We start from the raw sequence: 26,730 nt of genomic DNA on the forward strand, positions 1-26,730 counted from the left end.
CGGTGCTCATCACTCAGGAGAGCAGGCATTTGGGGTGGGGGTGGGGGTCACACCAGTGCTCCTGCCAAGTGCATCTGGCATCGACTGGGCACGTGGAAATCCCAGTGCCACTGCTTCTGGACAGCATGTGGTGAGTGGCAGAATCAGAAGGGAGGGGTGCAGTGACAGATGCTTGACTGCAGAACAAAAGGGGAACGTTGATTTTCAAGACTGAAAAAGCTGAAGGTAAAATTGCAGTGGCAGAGTGAGGATCCAAAGATGCCGACCAGCGGGTATACTCAGAACGGGTCTCTGTTTACGTGACAGTCTCTGAGGGGCTGGATCAGTGGGAAGGTGGCCAGAGATGGGGTCAGGAAGAGAACCAGGGGTGCTGGATGGTCAAGGATGGATCACCCTTTGGCCGCTGAGTCACAGATGCAGCTCTGCCACTGGCCAGCCGGGCACTCTGGGGCAAGTGGCTGAACCTGGGTACACCTCGGGGTTCCCTACCAAGTTAGGATCACTCCACCCCTGTTTTGGGGGTTGTGAGGATCAAATGGGACGATGCATTAAAGGGCTGGTGCACAGCCTGCAATGGGGTGAGTTTGCACAAACGGCAGCTACGAGCATCAGCTGAAAGAGACTGAACTTGTTGATGGCCAAGGGTCACTTCCCCAACTATCACTATTTCAGGCTGCTGCTCCCCGTGCAGACTACATTTTAAGCTCCCAGGTGTATGGGGGAGGCTGCCTCCTGGACCTGCCCAGGAGTGCCCTGTGAACAGTAGCCGTGAAAGTTCTGGTACAGACATTCTGCTTGGAGAAAAGCGTCGCACTGCCTTTCTCTGCACTTTCTGCCGTTTATAAGGCAGTGTTCTGAATAGTTAGCAGCAGTGAGGATGACATAATTATAACCTAAAAAAAACCCAACCAGCTCTAGGAAAGCAAGGACTGGAGCGTGAGTATGATGTGAGTATCCCCATCCAATGAGCATGTGACCGGGTCACTGATCGCCAGGAGGTGACCGCTCACCCTCCCAGAGACGTGAAGGCTCAGGATATGCTTAAGAAAGGATACATGACTGTGTTTGAGAGAAGAGGTTAGACAAGAGAAATTTCATCTGTGTAACACAGCCCCAGTGAGCTGACAAAATGCTGTTTTATTCGGAAAACAAGTTTCAGATATTTGAAGCAGAGCCGTCCTCAGTGAAGGCCTAGAAGTGGTCTCCAGGGAAGTGCTGTCCGCATCTGCCCCCTGAACACAGGACAAGCAGCACTAAGGGAGGTGGTGGCAGACAGGCCTCCGGGGGCTCTGGATCCTCGTTAAGGGTAATCCCTGGTGGGTAAACAGGATAAGCTGCTGGATCCTTCCCCTGCTGCTCCAGTCACTCCACACGGAGAGAAAGGCAGGAGACTCAGGGTCGAGGATCAAAGGAGAACCAGGAGTTTGGGAGAGATGGGGCAAAGGACACTAGACTGGAGGATGGGGAGAGGGCAGCCAGGATGGGCCTGGGTGGTCCTTGGGGTTGGGGGGCACGGCTGGGGACCAACCCCTGCGCCCGAGGAGGCTTTGTCTGGACTGAAAAGAGATTCCAGGCAGCAGGCCATCTTGGGGATGTGCTGGACTTTGCAGAGCTGGCCACTCAGGCCAGAACCATAGGGATTAAGAAGACTCAACCATAGCCATCCAGTCCAACCAATATCCATGAGCTCATCCAATATTTACTCACCACTTACTACACCCTTGATCTCACAGGACTGATGCAGGGAGATGGAGAATCAACAAATAGATTCAGGAAACAATGTCAGATAGTGACAAGTGCTACGTAGGAATATTGGGTTTGTGAGAAGGCAGTGACTGGGGCAGGGGAGGTGCTTACTATGGAATGAATGGACAGGGGAGGACCCCAAGGAGATGGCATTTGACCTGAGAATCTGCACTGTGAGAAGGAGTCGATCATGTAAAGAGCCAAAGAAAACACGTTCTCTGCAGAGGAACCAGCAAATGCAAAGGTCCAGAAGTAGGAATGAGCTTGGGGTGTCCACGGAGCAGAAAGGCAGCAAGAATGGTCCAGCACTGTGAGTGTGGTGAGTGGTACAGGATGAGGATGGAGAGGAAGGCAGGGTCCAGTTCCCTGAGGCCTTGTGGGCCAAGGGAAGAAGTCTGATTTTATTCTAAGCATAGGGAGGGCAATGAGAGTTTTAAACAGAGATGCTTAAGAGATACTTGCTCTGGATGATCTTACAAAAGGTTAGCCAGGCTTCCCTGAAGAGCGGCCAGAGGGGAAATGAAGCAGGAGACGAGAGAGGAGGCTTCTGCAGTGGTCCACATGGGAGGACCTGAGATAAGAAGATGGATGGATTCGGGCTGTGTTCTGGATGGAAAACTGGAAGAACTTAGTAATGTACTAGATGCTGGTATAATGCAAACAAAGGAATCAAGATGACTCCAGCGTTGTGGCTTGGGCAACTAGGTAGATGTGATGCCATTTGTGGAGGTGGGGAAGCTGGGGAGGAGGGGGTGTCCAGGAGAAGATCAGGAGTCCAGTTTTGAACGTGTTAAATTCAAGATGCCCATTCGTCAGCCAAGTGAAGATTCCACAAAGGCAGCTGGACGTAGGAGTTGGGAGTTCTGTGGGCTGGGGAAGCGCACTGGTGAATCACCACCAGCATCCTGAGACTACCCAGGGAGAGTATGTAGCTGGAAACTGAGCCTCGGACAGTCTGACTTTCAGGTCAGGTTGAGACAAGGATCCGGCGGGGGAGGCAGGAGCAAAACCAGGAGCAGAGACTGTCTCTGCAGGAGGGAGCCGTCTACTGTGCTGGCTGCCACAGAGGTCAGAGGAGGTCACCTGGTGACTCAGGCAGAAAAGGGAAGCAGATTGTGGTGGGTGAGAGAGTGGCAGGTGATGGAAGGGAGAGAAGACGTGCTGACACGTGGGAAAAGGTTCCGAAAGTCCCTCTTTGGGGACTTTGTCCATTGAGTGGACAGCTAGCTATTCACTGAGCACATACTATGTGCCAGGCACTGTTCCAGGCACTGAGCAGTGGTGACCCAGCCAAGTTCCTGCCCTCATGGAGCTTATGTTCCCAACAGGGGCCAGAGCCAGAGGGGGATGTCCCGTCAGGATTACTTCTTTATTTGCTTTAAGAAGTTCACAACTGGGACTTCCGGGAAGATGGCGGAAGAGTAAGACGCGGCGATCACTTTCCTCCCCACAGATACACCAGAAATACATCTACGCGTGGAACAACTCCTACGGAGCACCTACTGAACGCTGGCAGAAGACCTCAGACCTCCCAAAAGGCAAGGAACCCCCCACGTACCTGGTTAGGGCAAAAGAAAAAACTAAACAGAGACAAAAGGATAGGGACGGGTCCTGCACCAGCGGGAGAGAGCTGTGAAGGAGGAAAAGTGTCCACACACTAGGAAGCCCCTTCGCGGGTGGAGACTTCGGGAGGCGGAGTGGGGGAGCTTGGGAGCCGCGGAGGAGAGCACAGCAGCAGGGGTGCGGAGGGCAAAGCGGACAGATTCCAGCGCGGAGGATCGGGCCGACCGGAACTCGCCAGCCGAGAGGCTTGTCTACTCGCCCGCCGGGGCGGGCGGGACTGGGAGCTGAGGCTCCGGCTTTTGTCGGAGCGCAGGGAGAGGACTGGGGTTGGCGGCGTGAACACAGCCTGCAGGGCGTTAGTGCACCGCGAGAGAGTCCGGGGAAAAGTCTGGACCTGCCGAAGAGGCAAGAGACTTTTACGTCCCTCTTTGTTTCCTGGTGCACGAGGAGAGGGGATTAAGAACGCTGCTTGAGAGAGCTCCAGGGACGGGCGCTAGCCGCGGCCGGAAGTGCGGAGCCCAGAGACAGTCATGAGACGCTAGGGCCGCTGCTGCCGCCACCAGGAGGCCTGTGTGCGAACACAGGTCACTAGCCACACGCCCTTCCGGGGAGCCTGTGCAGCCCGCCACTGCCGGGGTCCCGGGATCCAGGGACAACTCCCCCGGGAGAACGCACGGCGCGCCTCAGGCTGCAACGTCACGCCGGCCTCTGCCGCCGCAGGCCCGCCCCACACTCCGTGACCCTCCCTACCCCCCGGCCCGAGTGAGCCAGAGCCTCCGAATCAGCGGCTCCTTTAACCCCGTCCTGTCTGAGCAAAGAACAGACGCCCTCCGGCGACCTACACGCACAGGCGGGGCCAAATCCAAAGCTGAGCCCCTGGGAACTGTGAGAACAAAGAAGAGAAAGGGAAATCTCTCCCAGCAGCCTCAGGAGCAGCAGATTAAAGCTCCACAATCAACTTGATATACCCTGCATCTGTGGAATACCTGAATAGACAACGAATCATCCCAAATTAAGAAGCCCTGTGGATGAAAGGCTCTTGGGGCTGCAGCCAGGAGTCAGTGCTGTGCCTCTGAGGTGGGAGAACCAACTTCAGGACACTGGTCCACAAGAGGCCTCCCAGCTGCACATAATATCAAACAGCAAAAATCTCCGAGAGATCTCCATCTCAACGCCAACACCCAGCTTCACTCAACGACCAGCAAGCCACAGGGCTGGACATCCTATGCCAAACAACTAGCAAGACAGGAACACAACCCCACCCATTAGCAGAGAGGCTGCCCAAAATCATAATAAGTCTACAGACACCCCAAAACACATCACCAGACGTGGACCTGCCCACCAGAAAGACAAGATCCAGCCTCATCCACCAGAACACAGGCCCTAGTCCCCTCCACCAGGAAGCCTACACAACCCACTGAACCAACCTTAGCCACTGGGGACAGACACAGAAAACAACAGGAACTACGAACCTTCAGCCTGCAAAAAAGGAGACCCCAAACACAGTAAGATAAGCAAAATGAAAAGACAGAAAAACACACCGCAGATGAAGGAGCAAGATAAAAACCCACCAGACCTAACAAATGAAGAGGAAATAGGCAGTCTACCTGAAAAAGAATTCAGAATAATGATAGTAAGGTTGATCCGAAATCTTGGAGATAGAATGGACAATAGAATGGACAAAATGCAAGAATCAGTTAACAAGGACCTAGAAGAACTAAAGATGAAACAAGCAATTATGAACAACACAATAAATGAAATTAAAAGTACTCTAGATGGGATCAATAGCAGAATAACTGAGGCAGAAGAACGGATAAGTGACCTGGAAGATAAAATAGTGGAAATAACCAATGCAGAGCAGAATAAAGAAAAAAGAATGAAAAGAACTGAGGACAGTCTCAGAGACCTCTGGGACAACATTAAACGCACCAACATTCGAATTATAGGGGTTCCAGAAGAAGAAGAGAAAAAGAAAGGGACTGAGAAAATATTTGAAGAGATTATAGTTGAAAACTTCCCTAATATGGGAAAGGAAATAGTTAATCAAGTCCAGGAAGCACAGAGAGTCCCATACAGGATAAATCCAAGGAGAAATACGCCAAGACACATATTAATCAAACTGTCAAAAATTAAATACAAAGAAAACATATTAAAAGCAGCAAGGGAAAAACAACAAATAACATACAAGGGAATCCTCATAAGGTTAACAGCTGATCTCTCAGCAGAAACCCTACAAGCCAGAAGGGAGTGGCAGGACATACTGAAAGTGATGAAGGAGAAAAACCTGCAGCCAAGACTACTCTACCCAGCAAGGATCTCATTCAAATTTGATGGAGAAATTAAAACCTTTACAGACAAGCAAAAGCTGAGAGAGTTCAGCACCACCAAACCAGCTTTACAACAAATGCTAAAGGATCTTCTCTAGGCAAGAAACACAAGAGAAGGAAAAGACCTATAATAACGAACCCAAAACAATTTAGAAAATGGGAATAGGAACATACATATCGATAATTACCTTAAATGTAAATGGACTAAATGCTCCCACCAAAAGACACAGATTAGCTGAATGGATACAAAAACAAGACCCTTATATATGCTGTCTACAAGAGACCCACTTCAGACCTAGAGACACATACAGACTGAAAGTAAGGGGATGGAAAAAGATATTCCATGCAAATGGAAACCAAAAGAAAGCTGGAGTAGCAATTCTCATATCAGACAAAATAGACTTTAAAATAAGGACTATTAAAAGAGACAAAGAAGGACACTACATAATGATCAAGGGATCGATCCAAGAAGAAGATATAACAATTGTAAATATTTATGCACCCAACATAGGAGCACCTCAATACATAAGGCAAATACTAACAGCCATAAAAGGGGAAATCGACAGTAACACATTCATAGTAGGGGACTTAAACACCCCACTTTCACGCATGGACAGATCATCCAAAATGAAAATAAATAAGGAAACACAAGCTTTAAATGATACATTAAACAAGATGGACTTAATTGATATTTATAGGACACTCCATCCAAAAACAACAGAATACACATTTTTCTCAAGTGCCCATGGAACATTCTCCAGGATAGATCATATCTTAGGTCACAAATCAAGCCTTGGTAAATTTAAGAAAATTGAAATTGTATCAAGTATCTTTTCTGACCACAACGCCATGAGACTAGATATCAATTACAAGAAAAGATCTGTAAAAAATACAAACACATGGAGGCTAAACAATACACTACTTAATAATGAAGTGATCACTGAAGAAATCAAAGAGGAAATCAAAAAATACCTAGAAACAAATGACAATGGTGACACAACGACCCAAAACCTGTGGGATGCAGCAAAAGCAGTTCTAAGGGGGAAGTTTATAGCAATACAAGCCCACCTTAAGAAGCAGGAAACATCTCGAATAAACAACCTAACCTTGCACCTCAAGCATTTAGAGAAAGAAGAACAAAAAAACCCCAAAGTTAGCAGGAGGAAAGAAATCATAAAAATCAGATCAGAAATAAATGAAAAAGAAATGAAGGAAACGATAGCAAAGATCAATAAAACTAAAAGCTGGTTCTTTGAAAGGATAAACAAAATTGATAAACCATTAGCTAGACTCATCAAGAAAAAAAGGGAGAAGACTCAAATCAATAGAATTAGAAATGAAAAAGGAGAAGTAACAACTGACACTGCAGAAATACAAAAGATCATGAGAGATTACTACAAGCAACTCTATGCCAATAAAATGGACAACCTGGAAGAAATGGACAAATTCTTAGAAAGGCACAACCTGCCAAGACTGAATCAGGAAGAAATAGAAAATATGAACAGACCAATCACAAGCACTGAAATTGAAACTGTGATTAAAAATCTTCCAACAAGCAAAAGCCCAGGACCAGATGGCTTCACAGGCGAATTCTATCAAACATTTAGAAAAGAGCTATCACCTATCCTTCTCAGACTCTTCCAAAATATAGCAGAGGGAGGAACACTCCCCAACTCATTCTACGAGGCCACCATCACCCTGATACCAAAACCAGACAAGGATGTCACAAAGAAAGAAAACTACAGGCCAATATCACTGATGAACATAGATGCAAAGATCCTCAACAAAATACTAGCAAACAGAATCCAACAGCACATTAAACGGATCATACACCATGATCAAGTGGGGTTTATTCCAGGAATGCAAGGATTCTTCAATATACGCAAATCAATCAACGTGATACACCATATTAACAAATTGAAGGAGAAAAACCATATGATCATCTCAATAGATGCAGAGAAAGCTTTTGACAAAATTCAACACCCATTTATGATAAAAACCCTGCAGAAAGTAGGCATAGAGGGAACTTTCCTCAACATAATAAAGGCCATATATGACAAGCCCACAGCAAACATCATCCTCAATGGTGAAAAACTGAAAGCATTTCCACTAAGATCAGGAACAAGACAAGGTTGCCCACTCTCACCACTCTTATTCAACATAGTTTTGGAAGTTTTAGCCACAGCAATCAGAGAAGAAAAGGAAATAAAAGGAATCCAAATCGGAAAAGAAGAAGTAAAGCTGTCACTGTTTGCAGATGACATGATCCTATACATAGAGAACCCTAAAGATGCTACCAGAAAACTACTAGAGCTAATCAATGAATTTGGTAAAGTTGCAGGATACAAAATTAATGCACAGAAATCTCTGGCATTCCTATATACTAATGATGAAAAATCTGAAAGTGAAATCAAGAAAACACTCCCATTTACTATTGCAACAAAAAGAATAAAATACCTAGGAATAAACCTACCTAAGGAGACAAAAGACCTGTATGCAGAAAATTATAAGACACTGATGAAAGAAATTAAAGATGATACAAATAGATGGAGAGATATACCATGTTCTTGGATTGGAAGAATCAACATTGTGAAAATGACTCTACTACCCAAAGCAATCTACAGATTCAATGCAATCCCTATGAAACTACCACTGGCATTTTTCACAGAACTAGAACAAAAAATTTCACAATTTGTATGGAAACACAAAAGACCCCGAATAGCCAAAGCAATCTTGAGAACGAAAAATGGAGCTGGAGGAATCAGGCTTCCTGACTTCAGACTATACTACAAAGCTACAGTAATCAAGACAGTATGGTACTGGCACAAAAACAGAAATATGGATCAATGGAACAGGATAGAAAGCCCAGAGATAAACCCACGCACATATGGTCACCTTATCTTTGACAAAGGAGGCAGAAATGTACAGTGGAGAAAGGACAGCCTATTCAATAAGTGGTGCTGGGAAAACTGGACAGCTACATGTAAAAGTATGAGATTAGATCACTCCCTAACACCATACACAAAAATAAGCTCAAAATGGATTAAAGACCTAAATGTAAGGCCAGAAACTATCAAACTCTTAGAGGAAAATATAGGCAGAACACTCTATGACATAAATCACAGCAAGGTCCTTTTTGACCCACCTCCTAGAGAAATGGAAATAAAAACAAAAGTAAACAAATGGGACCTAATGAAACTTAAAAGCTTTTGCACAGCAAAGGAAACCATAAAGAAGACAAAAAGACAACCCTCAGAATGGGAGAAAATATTTGCAAATGAAGCAACTGACAAAGGATTAATCTCCAAAATTTACAAGCAGCTCATGCAGCTTAATAACAAAAAAACAAACAACCCAATCCAAAAATGGGCAGAAGACCTAAATAGGCATTTCTCCAAAGAAGATATACAGAGTGCCAACAAACACATGAAAGAATGCTCAACATCACTAATCATTAGAGAAATGCAAATCAAAACGACAATGAGATATCATCTCACACCAGTCAGAATGGCCATCATCAAAAAATCTAGAAACAACAAATGCTGGAGAGGGTGTGGAGAAAAGGGAACCCTCTTACACTGTTGGTGGGAATGTAAATTGATACAGCCACTGTGGAGAACAGTATGGAGGTTCCTTAAAAAGCTACAAATAGAACTACCATATGACCCAGCAATCCCACTACTGGGCATATACCCTGAGAAAACCATAATTCAAAAAGAGTCATGTACCAAAATGTTCATTGCAGCTCTATTTACAATAGCCCAGAGATGGAAACAACCTAAGTGTCCATCATCGGATGAATGGATAAAGAAGATGTGGCACATATATACAATGGAATATTACTCAGCCATAAAAAGAGATGAAATTGAGCTATTTGTAATGAGGTGGATAGACCTAGAGTCTGTCATACAGAGTGAAGTAAGTCAGAAAGAGAGAGACAAATACCGTATGCTAACACATATATATGGAATTTAAGAAAAAAAAAATGTCATGAAAAACCTAGGGGTGAAACAGGAATAAAGACACAGACTTACTAGAGAATGGACTTGAGGCTATGGGGAGGGGGAAGGGTAAACGGTGACAAAGCGATAAAGAGGCATGGACATATATACACTACTAAACGTAAGGTAGATAGCTAGTGGGAAGCAGCCGCATAGCACAGGGAGATCAGCTCGGTGCTTTGTGACCGCCTGGAGGGGTGGGATAGGGAGGGTGGGAGGGAGGGAGACGCAAGCGGGAAGAGATATGGGAACATATGTGTATATATAACTGATTCATTTTGTTGTGAAGCTGAAACTAACATACCATTGTAAAGCAATTATACTCCAATAAAGATGTTTAAAAAAAAAAAAAAAAAAAAAAAAAAAAGAAGTTCACAACTGGCACATGTTTATATGCTGATGGTAATAATGACGCAGGACAGAGGGGGCGGTGGGCTGCCTGAAGAAGGCCGGGAGCAGTTGCCCTGAGTACCTGAGCAGCCTTTCCACCATCCCAGGAGAGCAAGCAAGTGGTAGGGGTACCCGGGCAGATGTGTGACTGTCCACCTTCAATAACCCTCTAAGACTGGGGCACATCCCTCAGTGTCCCCATGTTCCCTCTCCTCTGTGCTAGGGTGGAGAGAAGTCGGGCCTTGAAGGGGCCCCCTAATCTCTGAGGCAACACCAGTCCAGGTGGGGGGATACGGTGAACCTGGGTCCTCAGGCTCCTCTGGAAGTGGGATGTTATTTAAGCCCATCTCTCGGGTGATGAGGCAGGGTCTCCAGCAGGCCAGAATAATCCCAGAGAGATGAGACGGGGGTGGTGGGGGGAGGGAAGCCAGTCACGACTCTGGACTTGGCCGAGGGCCTTGTTGGGTGGGAACGGGAAAGGAAAGGCAGAACTGCCCTCAAGGGGCCCATGAAGTTCCATCTGGGAGTGGGAAGAGGGTAGGCTGGGCCGCTGACCCCAGGCAGTGATACAGTGTGGAGGGAGGAAGCACAGGGCCAGGAATCAGGAGATGCGCACTCTAATCCCAATCAGGCAGACCTGACAGTGGCCTTGACCTTCTATGAGCCTTAACAGTGACTCCATGAACTGGTTGCTGAGACTGACCCAGGCAGACCTGGTCAGGATGCATGCTGAATAGCTCCCAACTCCCAGGGATCTCTGGATCATATTTTGTTTGTTGATTAAAAAGCTCACAGTTTGATCAGAAATAAGCAAAACCTGCCACCCAATCTGTGTGGCTGTGAGAAGTGATTAACACAACACCCGCTGGGAGCGCACCCCACCTCCAATGTGCTTGATGTAGCAGGCGCAGGGCTGTCACAAAGGAGGCTGCAGCACACGCTTAAAAAGGGGCACAGGAGCACATGACATCATTCGGAAAACTCTGCATCCTGCTCAGCAAGGGAGCATTTCCTGTGAGGGATGCACTGCCGGCTGGGTGAGACCAGAATCCCCTGGGCGGAGACTAACATAGTACATAACACACACAATGAAGTCTCCTAAGGAACCGGCCTGGTGTCAGCTAATCTCTTGGCCTTACTGAGTGCCTACTCTGTGCCGGCCATGTGCTAAGGGTGAGGGGGAAGTGTATATGAGAGGAAAGTGAGGGGAGAGTGTGGGGTTGAGTCATGGAGTTCGAATCCTACCTCTGCACTCTGAGCCATGATATCCTAGCCAAGGCTCCACCTCTCTTAGAGCCCCGATTTTCTCATTTTGCAATAAGATGATCACCCCATTTATCCCACATTCGCTTGTTAAGAGGATGATACACCTGACGGTGCCAGCACAGGATCCAGGACGTGTTTTATTAAGCTCCTGGAGAAGCTCACTCTAGGGCAGGTATGTGGAATGATGAGAAACTGAAAAAGCAGTCTGGGGGCAACTCACAGAGTGAGCGGCAGATGGGATATGGGACTTCATCCTGGCGGTGATGGGGGGCCACTGAAAGTTTCAGAGCAGAGCAGGGACCTGACACCCCAGCAGAGAGGGAGATGGTCATCACGGTCAAGGGGAGGGGCAGTAAACACTGACCAGCGGTGTTGAGGAGAAACAGGGAGGGAAAGGGGCAGTAGGGATGGGACTTGGACGCCAATTAAAGCTGGGAAATCTCTGGGGAAAACCCAAGTCAAGAGTGTCCAGGCCTTGCCCAATTAATATCAAGCAGATGTGGGGCAAAACCATCACTACCAAAAAAAAAAACAAAAAAAACCAAAAACCATCACTACAGCTATAAAAATAAATCTAATATATAATTAGGCAGCAAGATTTACTATACATTCAGCTTTTCAAAAACTCACTTGCTGGATGATGAAATTAGAAAGGAGCATGTAAGAGTGAGGGGTGCACCATGTGGACGATTTCACAGAACTTCCTACTAGCCAACTAAAGGAAGGCAGGCGACACAGTGTGGAGAGACAGGGCCAGAAATCAGGAGACACGCACTCTAACCCCGATCGGACAGACTTGACAGTGGCCTTGACCTTCTATGAGCCTCCACAGTGACTCCATGAACTGGTTGCTGAGTCTGGGCTTTGCTCCCTAAGAACTTACATTTGCTTCTCCAGTGGGACAGCAGGATCCACTCTCTCTGCCAGGATCCCACAGAACTCGGGGCTCCCATGTTTGATGGGCTTGAAGCCCCCTCCGGGAGCTCGAAGCTGGCGCCGCCGGTCCCGGGAAGGCGAGGGGGATGACTGCCGTTTCTCACTGCCATTAAACTGGGCTGTGGGGGAGAGAGAGAAAGAGCACGGTTACCTGGTTACCCAGAGCTCAGCTCAAGGAGTGGCGCATAGTGGGGTCACGGTTGATGGTTCTCGTTGGGGCTTTACAACTTGCAGGCAGAAGGGTTCCAGGCAACGAACAAACATGGCTCGAAAGATGTGGGCTTCCTAAAACGGGACAAGCCTGTGCCATCAGAAACAGATGGTGCATTCGAGAGGCTAGTTGAATCCCCAGAGGCCACTGAGCTCAGCCTGGTCCCCAAAGGAACCCTCCTGCAACCTCCACCAAAGGTGACATGGCACTCCCAGAGGGGGCACAGTCCCCTAGACAGTTCCTCATTTTCTGCCAAAAACCTGTCTCAAAGCGGCTCCTCTCCTCCTCCCATTCTCCCATCCCACCTGGGGCGGCACAGGCCACATCTGCCCCCTTTCTCCTAGGACAACCCTAGAGAGTTCTAATCGAGGGTCATGTTGCATCACCCAAGTCTACTCCTTGTCCTGGACCCAAGCACCCAGGGGAGCCTGGAGCAGTGTCCGGCACAGCGGAATGGGTCCTCCAGTGTGCCTTCTTCCCGCCCTGGACCTGTGAGAGTGTTGTTCACCCCACGGGCTGGGGAGGATGCCTCTTGAGGGCAGGACCCCGGAGACACCCCACAAAAAGCAGAAAATACTGAGCTAAAACTGGAGTTGCCAGAAGTGTTCCTGGAGACTGGCTAGTCCACCTTGCAAGTTATCTCTCTGGGCTTCAATTTCCTCACCTGGAAAATAGGGATAACGACCGTACCCACCTCATGGGGTTGCTGTGAGGATTCTGCCAGGTGGTGTGCAGCCATCTTAGCAGAGCGCCTGGCATGCAGTTAGTCTGTGCTCAGTCAATGCTATTATAAATATTTTCTTTTATTATGATTTATATTATTATTTTTATTATCATGTCTGCTCAGTGTGGACACAGTACTAAGCACTTCACAGAAGCTTCCAAACTGACCTGAGTCCCCCCCTCCTAAGCTGGCCAGTGACTGGCTGTGTGCCTTGGCTAAGCTGCTCAACCTCTCTGAGGCCCCATTCCCTACCTTACCAGGCTGCTGGGGAGATCACATGAGGGACTGCATCCTATGGGCCCAGCATACACAGAGCGCTTAGTAAGCTGGGCCAGGGCCTGCGGAACAATGTTCCCAAGGCCACATCAAGGTGCAGGCCCACGGACACACAATGGTATAAATCTCCCCCCAACCAGCGAGCGTGGATGTGGCCAGCTGTCCTCCAACACCAGCCGCACGGCAATCAATCTCACATTCACAGAAGGTGCTGGGAAACCCCTGCCCTGACAGTGGTGATGTGCTGTCCACGGGGACAGAGGTGAATGAACCTGTTGTGCGTCTCAGGCGCGGAGCAAGATCACGCATCAGGACTGTGAAACATTTCCATCCCTCCAAGACACTCTTCTCTGTTAATCACTACAGAAAACAGAGGGAAGGGGCGAGGGGGTACCTGCCAATGGAAGGCCCTGAACAGGTTGGACGCATGTGTATATGGTCACTGTCATGACTGCAGTGGGGTCCAGCAGGCTGTCCACCCTAGACTCTCATTCACATGTGCAAGGCACAGTTCAGGGTTGGGGAAACAGCAGTGAGCAAAACAGAAATCCCTGTCTCTGGAGCTCAGGGTCCAAGTGAGGAGAGACAGACGACAAGTGAAATGAGTCAGATCCACAGCACACCCGCTGGTGCTAAGTGCTCCGGAGAAAACAAAAGCAGGACAGGGCAGGCCTCTTGAAGGATGGCATCTGAATAAATGACTGGAGGAAAGGAGGGCCGAGCCACGTGCACATCCGGGGGAAGGACATCCCAGGGAGAAGGAAGAGAAAATTCAAGGGCCTTGAATTTAGGAACAGGCCAAGGGTGACAGAGAAAACACAGCCCAGGGCAACTGGAGGGATTGGGGGGGGGGGCGGAGTTTGAGGCTGAGGGGAGTGGGAGGGAGCAGGGCCAGGTCGTGGGGCTCTGGAGGCCTTGGGAAGAACTTCGGTTTGAGAGAAATGAAGAGCCATTCTGATGTTCTGATGGCGGGGAAGCCTTTTGACCTGGCACTTTTTTTTTTTTTTTCGGTACGCGGGCCTCTCACTGTTGTGGCCTCTCCCGTTGCGGAGCACAGGCTCCGGACGCGCAGGCTCAGCGGCCATGGCTCACAGGCCCAGCCGCTCTGCGGCATGTGGGATCTTCCCGGACCGGGGCACGAACCCGTGTCCCCTGCATCGGCAGGCGGACTCTCAACCACTGTGCCACCAGGGAAGCCCAACCTGGCACTTTTTAACAGGATTGCTGGACTGACAAGGGATAGAGGACGCGGGTATATGGGAACTCTCCGTACTTTCATCTCAAATTTTGCTGCGAACCTACTTAAGAAAAAAATTGTGAATTAAAAAAAAAGAGAGACCAAGATGGAAGGGGAGCAAGGCCGAGCAGAGGGGAAGCTCCTGCAGGATGGGCTGGCATGGGAGAGGCGGGTGGAAGTGACCGTGAGAAACCAGATTCCGGCAGAGGCACAGGACTGGTCTGTGTCTTCAGGCTGGAGTGAGAGTGAGACAGAAGATCAGGGTCACTTACAGGCTTCTGGCCTGAGTGCTGGAGGATGGGGCTGGCATCGTCCAGGTGAAGAAGACTCACAGAAAACTCTAAGCTCCATGAGAAGGCAGGATGGAGGCCAAGCTCCAACCTCCAGACGCCCACAGCCTGTGATGCCAGGACTGGCAGTGTGGAGTAAGGGCAGAGCGAGGACTGGCTGGGGGCTCCTGCCCTCGTCTCCAGCTACGGTTCTGTCCTGTGTCCAACCACAGGGACAGACAGCAAGATGGCAATGACCTCAAGACCCTTGCAGGGAATACGTCCTGGGCTTGTGTGTCTGAGAAAGGCCTCCTCCATTTGGCTCATGAGCTGGGCTTTCACAGTGGTGACGGGGGTGAAGCTCAGAGCCGGGGCCCTGGCACACATGTCACCGCGGGCCCTTCCCTGGCTTCCCAGCAGCCCAGCTCCCCCACCAGGGCTCCCGCTGAACCACACCAGCCCTCATGGCAACCAGTCAAATGGGGCGTATGTTCTGGGAGGGGGCGTGAGGAAGAGGTGAAGCAGATTCTGACCTGAGCCCCCTAACTTGCAGAGTCCTGGACGGGTGACCGTGGGCAGCGGTGAGCACTGCGATCGGGTAGACAGGTGAGGGCCTGGTCGCCCTTCTAGAGAGCTGAGACTTGATCCTACGATGGGCTGAATGAAGGAACGCCATTCTTCAGACTGGGCTTTAGAGACCTCTCTGGCTGCTGAAGGAGGGTGGGTCTGGGGGCAACCCTGGAGGCAGAGAGACCAGTTAGGGAAGGCTGAATCCCTCAGTGATGAGAGGGATGTGGGAGGCGACTCCAACAGGACTTGATTACGTGTGGGGCGAGTCAGAGAAGACTCCTGTGTGATGCCACACCGAGATGGAGATCGGGGCACAGCAGGGGAGGGGGTCAGGGAGCACAGGGCCAGTGTGTACTTTCCCACGAAGCCTCCCCTCTGCTAACTTTCTGATGTCGGGAGTGGAGAGGAGGCAGTTCGGCAGGCCTCTGGCCCCTGGGGGTGAACAGTGCTGGAGTGGGCAGAGGAGTGGGGGTTGGGGAAGGGGCTAGGCGGGAGATGAGGTTCTAGGCTTAGTTTTGCCACAGGCAGAGGAGAGGGAGAAACCAGATGAACTGTAAGGCACTTTCACCTCTGACAACCTGGGTGTTCCACCGGCTAAAATCAGAATTGGGGGCTCTCTCCCAGTATACAATCCCACGACACACCTCCTGGCACAGAAGGTGAAAAGAGAGGCATGGAGCATGGAACACCGATCATGGAAGGAACCCAAGCTCTCACGACCAACGACCTGGCAACCTGCCTAGTCTCAGATCTCACCAGGTCCCTTTCCAGGCCATGCTCTCTGCCTGTATTACCAGGACACCCTCCCCTCCCCACTGTCCACCTGACTGATTCCACTTGCTCTTCAGGGGTCACCTCTTCCAGGAAGCCTTCCCTGGCCTCACCTCCTTCCCAGACTCCCCTTGATCTCAGCCTATGGTACCCTAATTGCCAGTTTCCTTGTTTGGCTCCTCATGAGCCCCTCAAGGGCAGGGGCTACACCATACTTGCCCCTACCTCCCATCCCTAGAGCATGCCCACAACATAACAGGTGCTCAAAGAATGACTGAATGAAGAAACTTAATGAGCTGCTGTTTCACTGTACTGGGGAAAAATATCGGTTTTCATACCAGATAAATTGGATAAAACCTAATAACGTCCCAGTCAACACTGTAAATCCCCACTGAATTAATTCATACATCCGCTTGCAAGCTTAATAATATAGCCATACATTTTAGAGGGAACAGGTGGTGATGAATGACAGGCTTAATTAGGCAAATCATTCCACCTAAAGTAAAAATATACAAACTCCAAGTGATTCAGCAGCACAAGAAAAAAAAAAGTTAAGAACAAAAGCTCCAAACACAACTGCTTTCATTCCTTCTAATTAAGCTTCCCTTTAATCTGCAATTTAAAAAGGCAATTCTTTTAAGTTAGTGATTTTCTGCAAAAGGTAAAGGAAGACACAGCCCTCAAAAGAATATCTGCATTTAGAGAAAAAATATGCCACCCTTGTGAGTTGTTAGAATGACAGTAACTAATTAATTCCACCTATAGGCAATTACAAACAGAAGTCCGAGTTTTGAGGGAGGGAGGGGAGACTCAGACGGGCAGGGCCAGGCCTCTGGAGCCCTTTTGCCTTTGGTGTGATGATGGGGACCAGTACCCTGGTGGCAGTGGGAGAAGTGGCCCGGTTGACAGCTCTAGCAGCCTGTCTCCCGAGAGGGTGAGGTGGCCCTTCGTGATGTCCCAAATGTCCTTCCAAAAGCTCTGGTCTAATGACACGTCTCATTCTTTAAGACCCAGCTCAGATCTTCCGGGAGGCCCCTCCTCCCTGCAGATTAGCCTCTGCCACTGGTGGTCCCCTTCCTACACGTATGGTAGATTTTATACCAATCAGCCTTGAAGTTGGGTCATTGTCAATGACAGAAGACGGCATTTCCAGGTGCCCATGCGAGCTCTAACCCTCACAACAACCCTGCCACCCTGTGGGCAAGGGAGTGGGGGCCCAGAGGAGGGGAGGAAGAATTCCGCCAGAGTCGCAGAGCTGAGGAGCGGGGCTGGCCGGGCAGGAGCTGGGCCTCACTCATTTAGTCTTTGAAACGACCACCACCTGTATGAAGTCTAGAAGCTTCGAAGGTCTGGCACAGAAGTCCCCCTTCCACAAAGCCTCCCCTGATCCCACCTGCTGAGAGCTACCTTCCTCCTGGGCGGCTCATGGCACTTGGCCCTTCTCCTGTAGCTCAGTGGGCCCCCAGCCAGCCCGGGTGTTCTGCGGGGGCAGCGCCTGGGATTTAGGCCTCTTTTTCCTCTCCAATCTCTTGTCTGTCCCTAAACTGACTGTAGTGCTGGGCATAGAGATGGTGTTTAGTGAATGTTTGCTTAGATGAAGTAAATGTGTTTCTTCAGGATCTGGCTCCTTCCTGTTTATCATTCAGGGCTGGCCAGAGAGATCAGGTTCCAAAATGCCAAAGGGCCTCTCAAGCACAGCTCTCTGGGCTCAGAAGCTCTTGCTGGCTCCTACCTCCCTGGGACGGAGAACTCACTCTGATGCTTGAGGTCCTCTGTGACTTGGTGACAACCTGACCTTCCGGATGCATCTTCCCCTAAAAAAACCCCTCCGGGTTCCACATCCACCCCTAGGCTCCAGTCACAAAGAATGGCTGGTCCCAAATCCATCATCTGCCTTCCTGCCTCTAGGACTTTGCTATGCTGTGCCTGTCCGACAGAATCCCTTTCTTCACTATCTCTGGTGCAAAAGTCCTAGCCATTCTTCAGTTCAGCTTTAATGCTACCTCCTGGGGGGAAGTTTTGTCCTAGACACCCCCCCAGGTGGAATTCCTTTCTCCTCTTCTGAACCCCGCCTCCCCTGTCTGTGCCACTGTCTGACCCCGCGCCAGTCTGTATTACAGTGCATTATGTAGGTGTCTTCTCAGAACGGGATGGAGATGGGGCCTCGTGCCTCAGCCTCTTCTGAACTTCCCCATGCCTGACACACAGGCCATGGGCTGCAACAAGGCCAGAGGACAGAGGAACTGCAGCGGCTCAGCATCATGGAAAGGACGTGGACTCTGGAGTTAGGAAGATCCGGGTTTGAACCTTGCCTCTGCCACTATTGTGTGACTTTGGGCAAGACTCTAAACCTCTCTGAGCCTTAGCTGCCTCTTCTGTAGAACAGGGCTGACAACACCTATACCATAAAGGACTGTGGAGGTGGTTAGTAACAGATGATGTACCAAAGTCCAGGCAGGCCCCCTGTACGTGGTGGTCCCTTCTCCCCATGGTCACACCCATGCTCAGAGCAGCTCCTTTTCATGTACTCAAGAAGATAAAGTACCTTGTATCAGAAACCATCTTCTCCAACCTGTGCTGGAATTCCGAAGTTGGAAGCTCCAAGAGGACAGGACATATTCTGTTTTATTCAAAGGCGAATTCCCAATGCCTAGAACAGTGCCTGATATATAGTAGATGCTTAGAATCTGTTGAGTGAATGAATCTCCATCCAGATTTATGGTCAGCAGGACCAAAAAAACTCATTCATCAATCAAGAAAGGAAACTTAGGAGCTGGACTCCCCACCTCAAATTATTTTAAAATAGTTTTGAAAAATGGCTTGACCTTTACTGAGTGCTTCCTGTGCATGGGCAAGCATATGTGAGGATCCGACGTGACATTCTCTTCTGACCCTCACAATGAACTGAGGAGGTTGGTGCAACTTCACCTACATTTTTATGAACGGGGCCTGGTGCGGGCGAATAGCCTGCCCCAGCAGATAGAAGCAGGCTGTCACCCCAGGCAGCGAGCCCCAGACCCCAGTCCCTGTCCCTCTGCTTTGGGATGGAAACACGGGGCAGCCTCCTGGAAACCCTGGAAAGCCTCTAGAAGTGCCTTTCTCTGGGGACGGGCAGGGAGAGAAGAGTCGACAGTCTGCCAAACATCCCCCAGCCCTCTGGGCGGACCACGAGTGTGGATGGTGGCCCCTAAGGACAGGGGTCATTCACAGGGAACCGGAAGGGAGCAAAGGGGGCCCAGGGTCTTGGGTCCCAGGTGAGGCCTGCAATGTGCTCCAGGTTCAGTGGCTGCTTCTTTCTGGCTGGCCTGGAGTCTCCGGCCCTCCCAGTTCTCTAGTACAGGACAGAGTCCTTTAAGCATAAGGCAACAAGGATTAGAGAACTGAAAACAAAACCCTGTGCATGGAGCTCTCAGGTGCTAAAGAGGCTTCTTTAGGCCCCGTGTGGATGAGGTGGGAGTGAATACGGGGCTGACAGGAGGGGCCTGCACAGTGTTCCAGGCCTGGTGTTTGTTCATGGATGTCCTATGACTCTGAAAACACAAGGGCACAGAGAACAGAATGAAGGTGCCCAAGGCATCCCTTCCACACAGTCCTGGGCACTGATTCCTCCACACTGCTGATGGCCGGGTGGGTTTGTAGTGGGGGGACAGGCGGGGAGTGGGGAGGGCAGGGGTGCAGAGGCATGGAAGGGGCTGCAGCCCAGGCAGTCATAAGCCCCCAAGAGGGGGCAAGGAGGGAGACTGCGCATTGGTTTGGGCAGGTGGGGGGCCCCCATGACCCAGAGTGTATGGAAATACCACAAGCTTTCACAACGATGAGCAAACACTTGCACTTGACTAAAACTCTGTTCCTATGACAACGGTCCTCTGTTGCTTCAACTTTCTAAACATATGTTCTGCCTCGTCTCGCCTGCTCCTCATAGTAAGACAAGTATTAGAATTCCTATTTTACAGCTGGAGAAACTAAGGCCCAGAGAGGTGAAGCCCTCTTCTCCCCTGCAGTTCAAGAGCAGGCCTCACTCTCCCCTCTGCCCGGTTAGTGAAGGCTGTGCCTCCAGGTAGGCTGTAAGGTGATGGGCAGCCTAGCAAATGTTTTGGTTTGCTTTTCCAGGATCACCTATGACAGGCCTCTGTATTCTCCTTGCAGACACATGCAGGCCCCAGGGCACCAAGTTGCCACGTCTCGTGGGCAGTGCCTGAGAACAGAGGTTCTCATTATGAGAGGGGGCAGTGGTGGCTCCCCGAGAAGCAGGGCGTGGGGAAACCCACTTGGGCTCCAGGAATCCCATCTGGTTTCCAGGAACGCTGTCCATGCATGTACACCCAAGCCTGGACTGGGGAAGGAGGGCCTGGCATGAGGGGCGTGCCTGCATCCTCCTATTCTGCACCCCAAAAAGGAAGCATGGACACCGCTGCCTGGTGCAAAGACCCTGCCCCAAGGGCTGCTGCTTGGCTGCAGGAAAAGTAGGGACAAATCCTGATGAAAATGATGAAATGACCCAAACGCAGAGGCCTTTACAGCTGATGAAGCAAGCCACCTCCACCATCACAACTCATTTTATAAATGAGGAACAAGAGCTGCAAAAGGGACTGACTTGCCCCATGTCAACAGCCAGATTTGAACCTGGACTTGAACCCACGTCTTCTGAATCCCAGGAGCCTCTAACAAGTTCTGCGCAAATCCTGTCTACAGTGCAACAGGTTCTCAAAAAAAACAATAGTAATGATAATGATACCAAAAGCCAGCCTCCACTGAGCACACTGACTGTGCCCCTGACTCCTGGCACCAATTACCACCTGGTTTTATAGACGAGGAAACAGGCAATTTGCCCCAGGTCATCCTGCTAGCAAGGGGCAGCACAGGGCTTTAAATCCAGACCCTCCAACTCTCCTAGTTCTGAGCTGGGCTCAGTGTCAGGTGTCCCCTCAGGTCTGATGTAGTGTGTCTCCTGACACTTTAACCTGCAGACACCCACAGACACTTAGAATCAATCCTAGGGCCTGGGAAAGGGACTTCCCCCATCCACAAGCCTCTGAGGACCTGCAGGGAGCAGGCTGGGCATTTGTGGAAATGAGTCTCCCCTTCCAGGAGTCCCAAAGCCCCAGCCTAGCTGCTTATATGTTTCTGCTGCTGCCCCTCCACAGATGGTGGTGGGGGAAGGGAGGAATGACAGGAGGGGACAAGCAGGTGCATGGCTCTCAAGGGTTTGCTTGCCACCTACTGGCACACCAGTCTCCTCACTCACAACATGGCATCCGGACGCACAGGTCAATCCTCAAACACCCAGGGACACACTCTCGGCCTTGAGTTCAGACCAGGGGCTGCAACCGCAGCAGACAACAGCCACTCACAAACGCCCCTCTTCATGCAGGTCCCTCACCCTCATCTGGAGAGAAGACAGGTATACAGCACGAAAGAATGATGTGAAAACGTATCACCTCTGTGTGAGCAGGCTGCATGATACCTATGTATTCTGTGTCCTGAAGAGAACTTGGGGTTGGTTTTCCTGAGACGTGATTTATTCAATAATTTAACAAATATCTGTGTGTTCGTTATGTGCCAGGCACTGATCTACGTGGGGACCCAGGTGTGAACAAGGCCGGCAGAGTCTCTGACCTCACAGAGCTTAAAAATCTCTAACCACACAAAGATCTCTGACCTGCCAAGCAGAAGGGCAAAGATATTCTACTAAACCTTTGGGTTTCTTCCACACAGGAGACAAACGCACTTGAAGCAAAAACATTCCTATCAATATAATTAGCAGGCAAACCAAAGCTATGAAACACCAGTGTTTTTCTCTTTTTTTTCTATGTTACTAAATGAATTCATTCATATGTCAAACAGAAAAAATAACTGGAAAAACCTGTCCCTCAGCCAAAGGAAGCGAGTGATCCCAGTTCTCTGTTTAAAGCCCCCTTCTCTCTGCAGACCTGCTGTTCACACGTGTTAAACATTAATTACAACTGTTACTCATTACATAGCAAAAAGCTCCGAGTACAAACACAATTGTTAATTTCCTCCCAGGCCCAAGGCATTCTGGGAACCTGAGCAGGGGGCAGGAAGCACTGCCGGAGCCCCAGTGGGGCCAATGGTAAGGAGAAGGTGGCATGTGCTGGGTGTGCCAGGTGATGGTGGCAGGTCTAAGATTCCCCGTGGAAACTTCTGCAGAGTCTGAGCCTGTTTATTCTGAGTACACAAGGATGAGTCATGGGCTTGGTGGGAACAGTGAGCCTGGAGCAGGGTCTGATGGACTCAATGTCAGCACTACCACCTTCAGAGCATTTGTGTTTCACGGTGACTGTGACAAGTCACAAGCTCAGCACAAAGTGGGCACAACTGCTTCTGCCTCCAGAACAGCCCAAGCCACCTTGCCCGAGCACAGCTAAAGAGAATGTTCAGACCTGCCCTTTACGCACTCTCAATGTCAACACAGCAGTGGAGAGAGCCTGAGCTGAGTTCATTAGCTGTGTGACTGTGGGCAAGCTGCTCACCCTCTCTGAGCCTGAGTAGTGTCATCTGTGTGATGACAATGAAACCACACCCACCTTGCAGAACTTCATAGGGTTAACCTGTGCCAGCCTCCTAACTGGCGCTCACTAGCTGTTAATTGCCTGCCCCTCCTCTGTCATCCCCTTACCTTCATAGGATTATTTTAAATTAGCCAACTGAACTGGCTCAGAGATGACTCACAGTTGTTTAGGAAACAGACATACCTGAGACCTTACTTTCCCCTTTCTCTGCCCTTTGAGCCTCACTTGATGAGCTGGGAAAATGTCAAAACTCAAGAGGGTGCCTGCCTAAGGGGTGACCAACACAGCATTAGCACCCCCCATGCTGACAGTAACAAGTGTGTATCTGGCGGTTCCAGAATAAACCAATGCACACCCATACGGGATGTGGTAGGAGCACAGAGGGGACCCAGCCCAACCTGGGATGAGGGTGGGGAAGGGACTGGTCATGTCAGGGGAGGCTTCCTGGAGGAGGTGGCATGGACACCACCCGAGCAGAGCTGTGACACCCCCTCCCTAACTCCTCCCTGACCCCAGCACCTAAAACATAGTATGTACTGAGTATACTTCAGGTTCTCAAAGTGGGGTCCCCAGATCAGCAGCATCAGCAACACGTGGGACCTTGCTAGAAATGCAAATTCTCATGCCTCATTCCTGGAACCTACTGAATCAGGAACTCTAGGGGTGGGACCCGGTAATGTTTGACACTTCTTCCAGGTGATTCTGCTGCACGCTCTGCGCAAACCAACCAATCAACAAACGTGTCAGAACCAGAATGGGGAGGGAGGGCTGTGGGGGAGAAAGGCAGTAGAGACCCTCTCACACCTGGGGACCAGTGGCCCAATCCTCGGGAGGCACTGAATAAAGGATGGAAGAACCAGGTGGTTCATGGTGAGAACTATTGCTGGAATCGAGATGGAGTATTTCCTACAGAAGTGTTGCTTTCCGCACTATCCATGCCTCTCACTGCCAGGAATAACTGGGAATGAACTTCATAAATGGGCCCTCTGTGCCCCCGAGTACCTCTTTATGCAGTATTGTTTTAATATATAAAATTAAATTTGACTTAATACAGCAAGCCTTCCCTGAGTGCCAACAACCGTTCTCTCATGTGTGACCCTTTAGAGGTTACGAAGTCTTTTCATCCAATTTTTTCCCTTGATCAACACAGAGATCCAGTGTGATAAGGATTGTGACTATCCCCGTTTTACAGATGGGAAAACTAAAGCTCAGGAGACTGAACAGCCCGAGGTCCCACAGCGGGTGAGTGGTGGAGCTGGCATGTGAACTTGGGATTGTCTGACTCTGGTTACTGTTCCAATGGCTCCCGACACCAAGACACTGTGTTGAGCTTTCCAGGGTGGAGACACTGGCCAAGGAGCTAGCGCGGAAGCCAGACAAGTACCCAAAATAAATATGTTCAGCATTGAGTCACAGGTCTGTCTTCTATTTTCACTGGGAGGCAGGCCTGTTTCTGGCTGAACCCAGGACATTGCCTGAAAAGTAGCTTCAAGGTAGACAAATCTCCAGACGATGAATCGAAAATGAAGTGACTTTTGTCTCTCCTGCCACTTGGCACCCTGAGCCCAACCCTGAGCAGGCACTCTGATCACTCGCTTCCCAGAAGCAACTGCAAATCATTAAGGATGTAGTTTTTAACTTGACCCATTGAATTAAAAGGAAACGCTGATGTATCCTCCGTGTACGGCATGACTGCTATGAGGTCTCCAGCAGTCCCCATCCCTTCCCCGGGCCTCAGTTTCCCTAGCTGGACAAGGGGGAGTGGGATGCCATGGGTGGGGACCCCTTCCTGTGCTGAGGGATGGCAAAGAGGACCAACCCGTGGGATGGCTCTGGTCACCCCATGCAGGCATGAACCTCCAGAACTTGGGCTCCCACAGAATCCTCAGCTGGAACTGTTCCAAGTGGGAACATACACTCTAGGCACGTATCCTACCAGCTGCAGACGCAGGGAGAAACTGGTGCAAGGGCGATGAAAGGCGTGTGACATTTCCTGTGGGCTCTGGGAGGGCGAGGGCTCCAGCCACATTATATACAGCATCTTGGATGGTGTCAGAGAGCCCAGACATTGACAGGGTAAGGGCTTGGGCTCTGGAGTGGGACTTCCCAGGTTCAAATCCCGTCTCTGCAGCTGACTAGCTATAGGCTCCTGGGCAATCATTTCTTCTCTTTGCACCTCGGTTTTCTTATCTGTAAAAGGAGGAAACTAAGGTCCCAGGGGGTGGTTGTGAGGATTAAATGAGATAATGCATGCACAAGTGTTCTGTAAATACCAGCACTTCCCCAACGCAGTGCCCTTTTTTAAGCCCCACCAGGGCCCTCTGCAGTGGACACATTTCCCAGGTGAGGGAATAGAAGCCCCAGGACAGGTTCAGTCCCTGTCCTTCCAATGGCCCCTCAGAGATCTGAAGACTCCAAATCCATGTCTGCTTTGCCAGGTTATCCACCCAGCTCCTCGGCCCCCTGCCTGTGTGGCCACCTCCTGGGCAGGATTCCTTTGTCCATCCCACAATTCGTGCCACAAAGCCCAGGGGCTGGTCAGACAAGCTGCGTCACCCCCAAGACAGCGTGGAATCACCCAGGCTGCTTCTCCTGCCCCACGCTGAGCACGGAGCTGCAACGGGGGGCTGGACCTGCCGGCTGTAAAGACTCCAGGGGGCGGTGAGTGGAGAACTCACCCCCTGGAGAACTGAGTGGGTGGAGAACTGCGTCCAGCCAGCTCTGAAGGCAGGTGTTTCTGCTGGGTGGCAAGGGGGCTGTCAGCCCGATGGAAGCCACCGCACCGCTCTGTTCGCTGCAGCTGGTGGTAAAACTGACTGGGCATCTGTCCCGGGGCTGGGATCAGCTCAGGCCATGTGTGTGGCTTGGGACTCTGGTGTTGGATGGGTGCGGGCAGGGGTTCTGGCTGAGGCCATCACCAGCCTCCTGGAGGGAGGGCAGGCAAGGGAAGCCGAGGGCTCCTGGGGAGCTTGCGGTGTCTCTCATTCACCTGGCCACAGAATTCTGAGAAAAGGGAAGACTATCATTCCCGAGAAGCTAGGACCACCTCACACCCTGCAAGAGCTGTTTTCGCGACAACCGGGAAGGGATGATCAAGCCTTCCCGAAAGGCTGCACTGGCTGAGAAGGCCTACTTCTGCGGAGAATGCCAAAGCATCCCTTTGAGAACAGCCTCATTTCACGAATGCAGTGCAGGACAGCACTCTGAAAGGCGGAAAGCACTTCTGCTTCTTAGACTGAATCACAGAGTAGTTCAGAGGCCTTCCCTTCTCCTGGCCTTTGACCAGCATGCTGGGATCCTGAAGGAATGAAGCTTGGAAGCAGCCCTGGAGAGGGCTGCAGGCCAACCTCCCACTGCAGGGCAAAGCCCTCCCAACACCAATCCTGCCTCATTCAAGCTTCTGCGGGCAAATCTTGGTGAGAGGAAGCTCACTATACACTTTCAGGTGTACCTGAAATTCTTACCACTCACTGTGACCCTAAATCCCTAGGACTCCTTCTTGGTGGGCCTACCTCTGCCCTTTGGGGGTCCCCACACCACACACCTTCGGAAATCTGAAAACACTGACCAGGATACCTCATGTAAGCTAAACAGGCAGAATCAGAATACAAGGGATGCAGGGACTTCCCTGGTAGTCCAGTGGTTAAGACTCTGCGCTTCCACTGCAGAGGGCACGGGTTCGATCCATGGTTGGGGAACTAAGATCCTGCATGCTGCGCGGTGCGGCAAAAAATCAACCAAACAAACAAAAAACAAGGAATGGAAAGAGATGCTAACGATACTGCCCAATGGATTCTACCACGGCTACAGATCCTGCACCCCAGGCTCTCGGGGCCCATCACAGGGCTCCCGAGGGCCCAGAGAAACTGTGTGGGGCATTTCAAACAGGTATTGCGATAAGGAGGACGAGGCC

General features: G+C 50.3%; 1 protein-coding gene across 3 annotated transcripts in view; it reads right to left on the minus strand.

Moving 5' to 3' along the window:
• The window catches only part of SHB (SH2 domain containing adaptor protein B), a 144,881-nt gene that overhangs the window by 28,121 nt on the left and 90,030 nt on the right, over nucleotides 1-26,730 (minus strand). For all 3 annotated transcript variants that reach the window (XM_033858299.2, XM_073806310.1, XM_073806311.1), the window contains exon 4: nucleotides 12,177-12,348. In XM_033858299.2, the coding sequence (XP_033714190.1) occupies nucleotides 12,177-12,348 (172 nt within the window). The remainder of the gene's footprint in view (nucleotides 1-12,176; nucleotides 12,349-26,730) is intronic.

The sequence above is a fragment of the Tursiops truncatus genome, chromosome 6, assembly GCF_011762595.2.
Source record: "Tursiops truncatus isolate mTurTru1 chromosome 6, mTurTru1.mat.Y, whole genome shotgun sequence".
Taxonomy (NCBI): Eukaryota; Metazoa; Chordata; class Mammalia; order Artiodactyla; family Delphinidae; genus Tursiops; species Tursiops truncatus.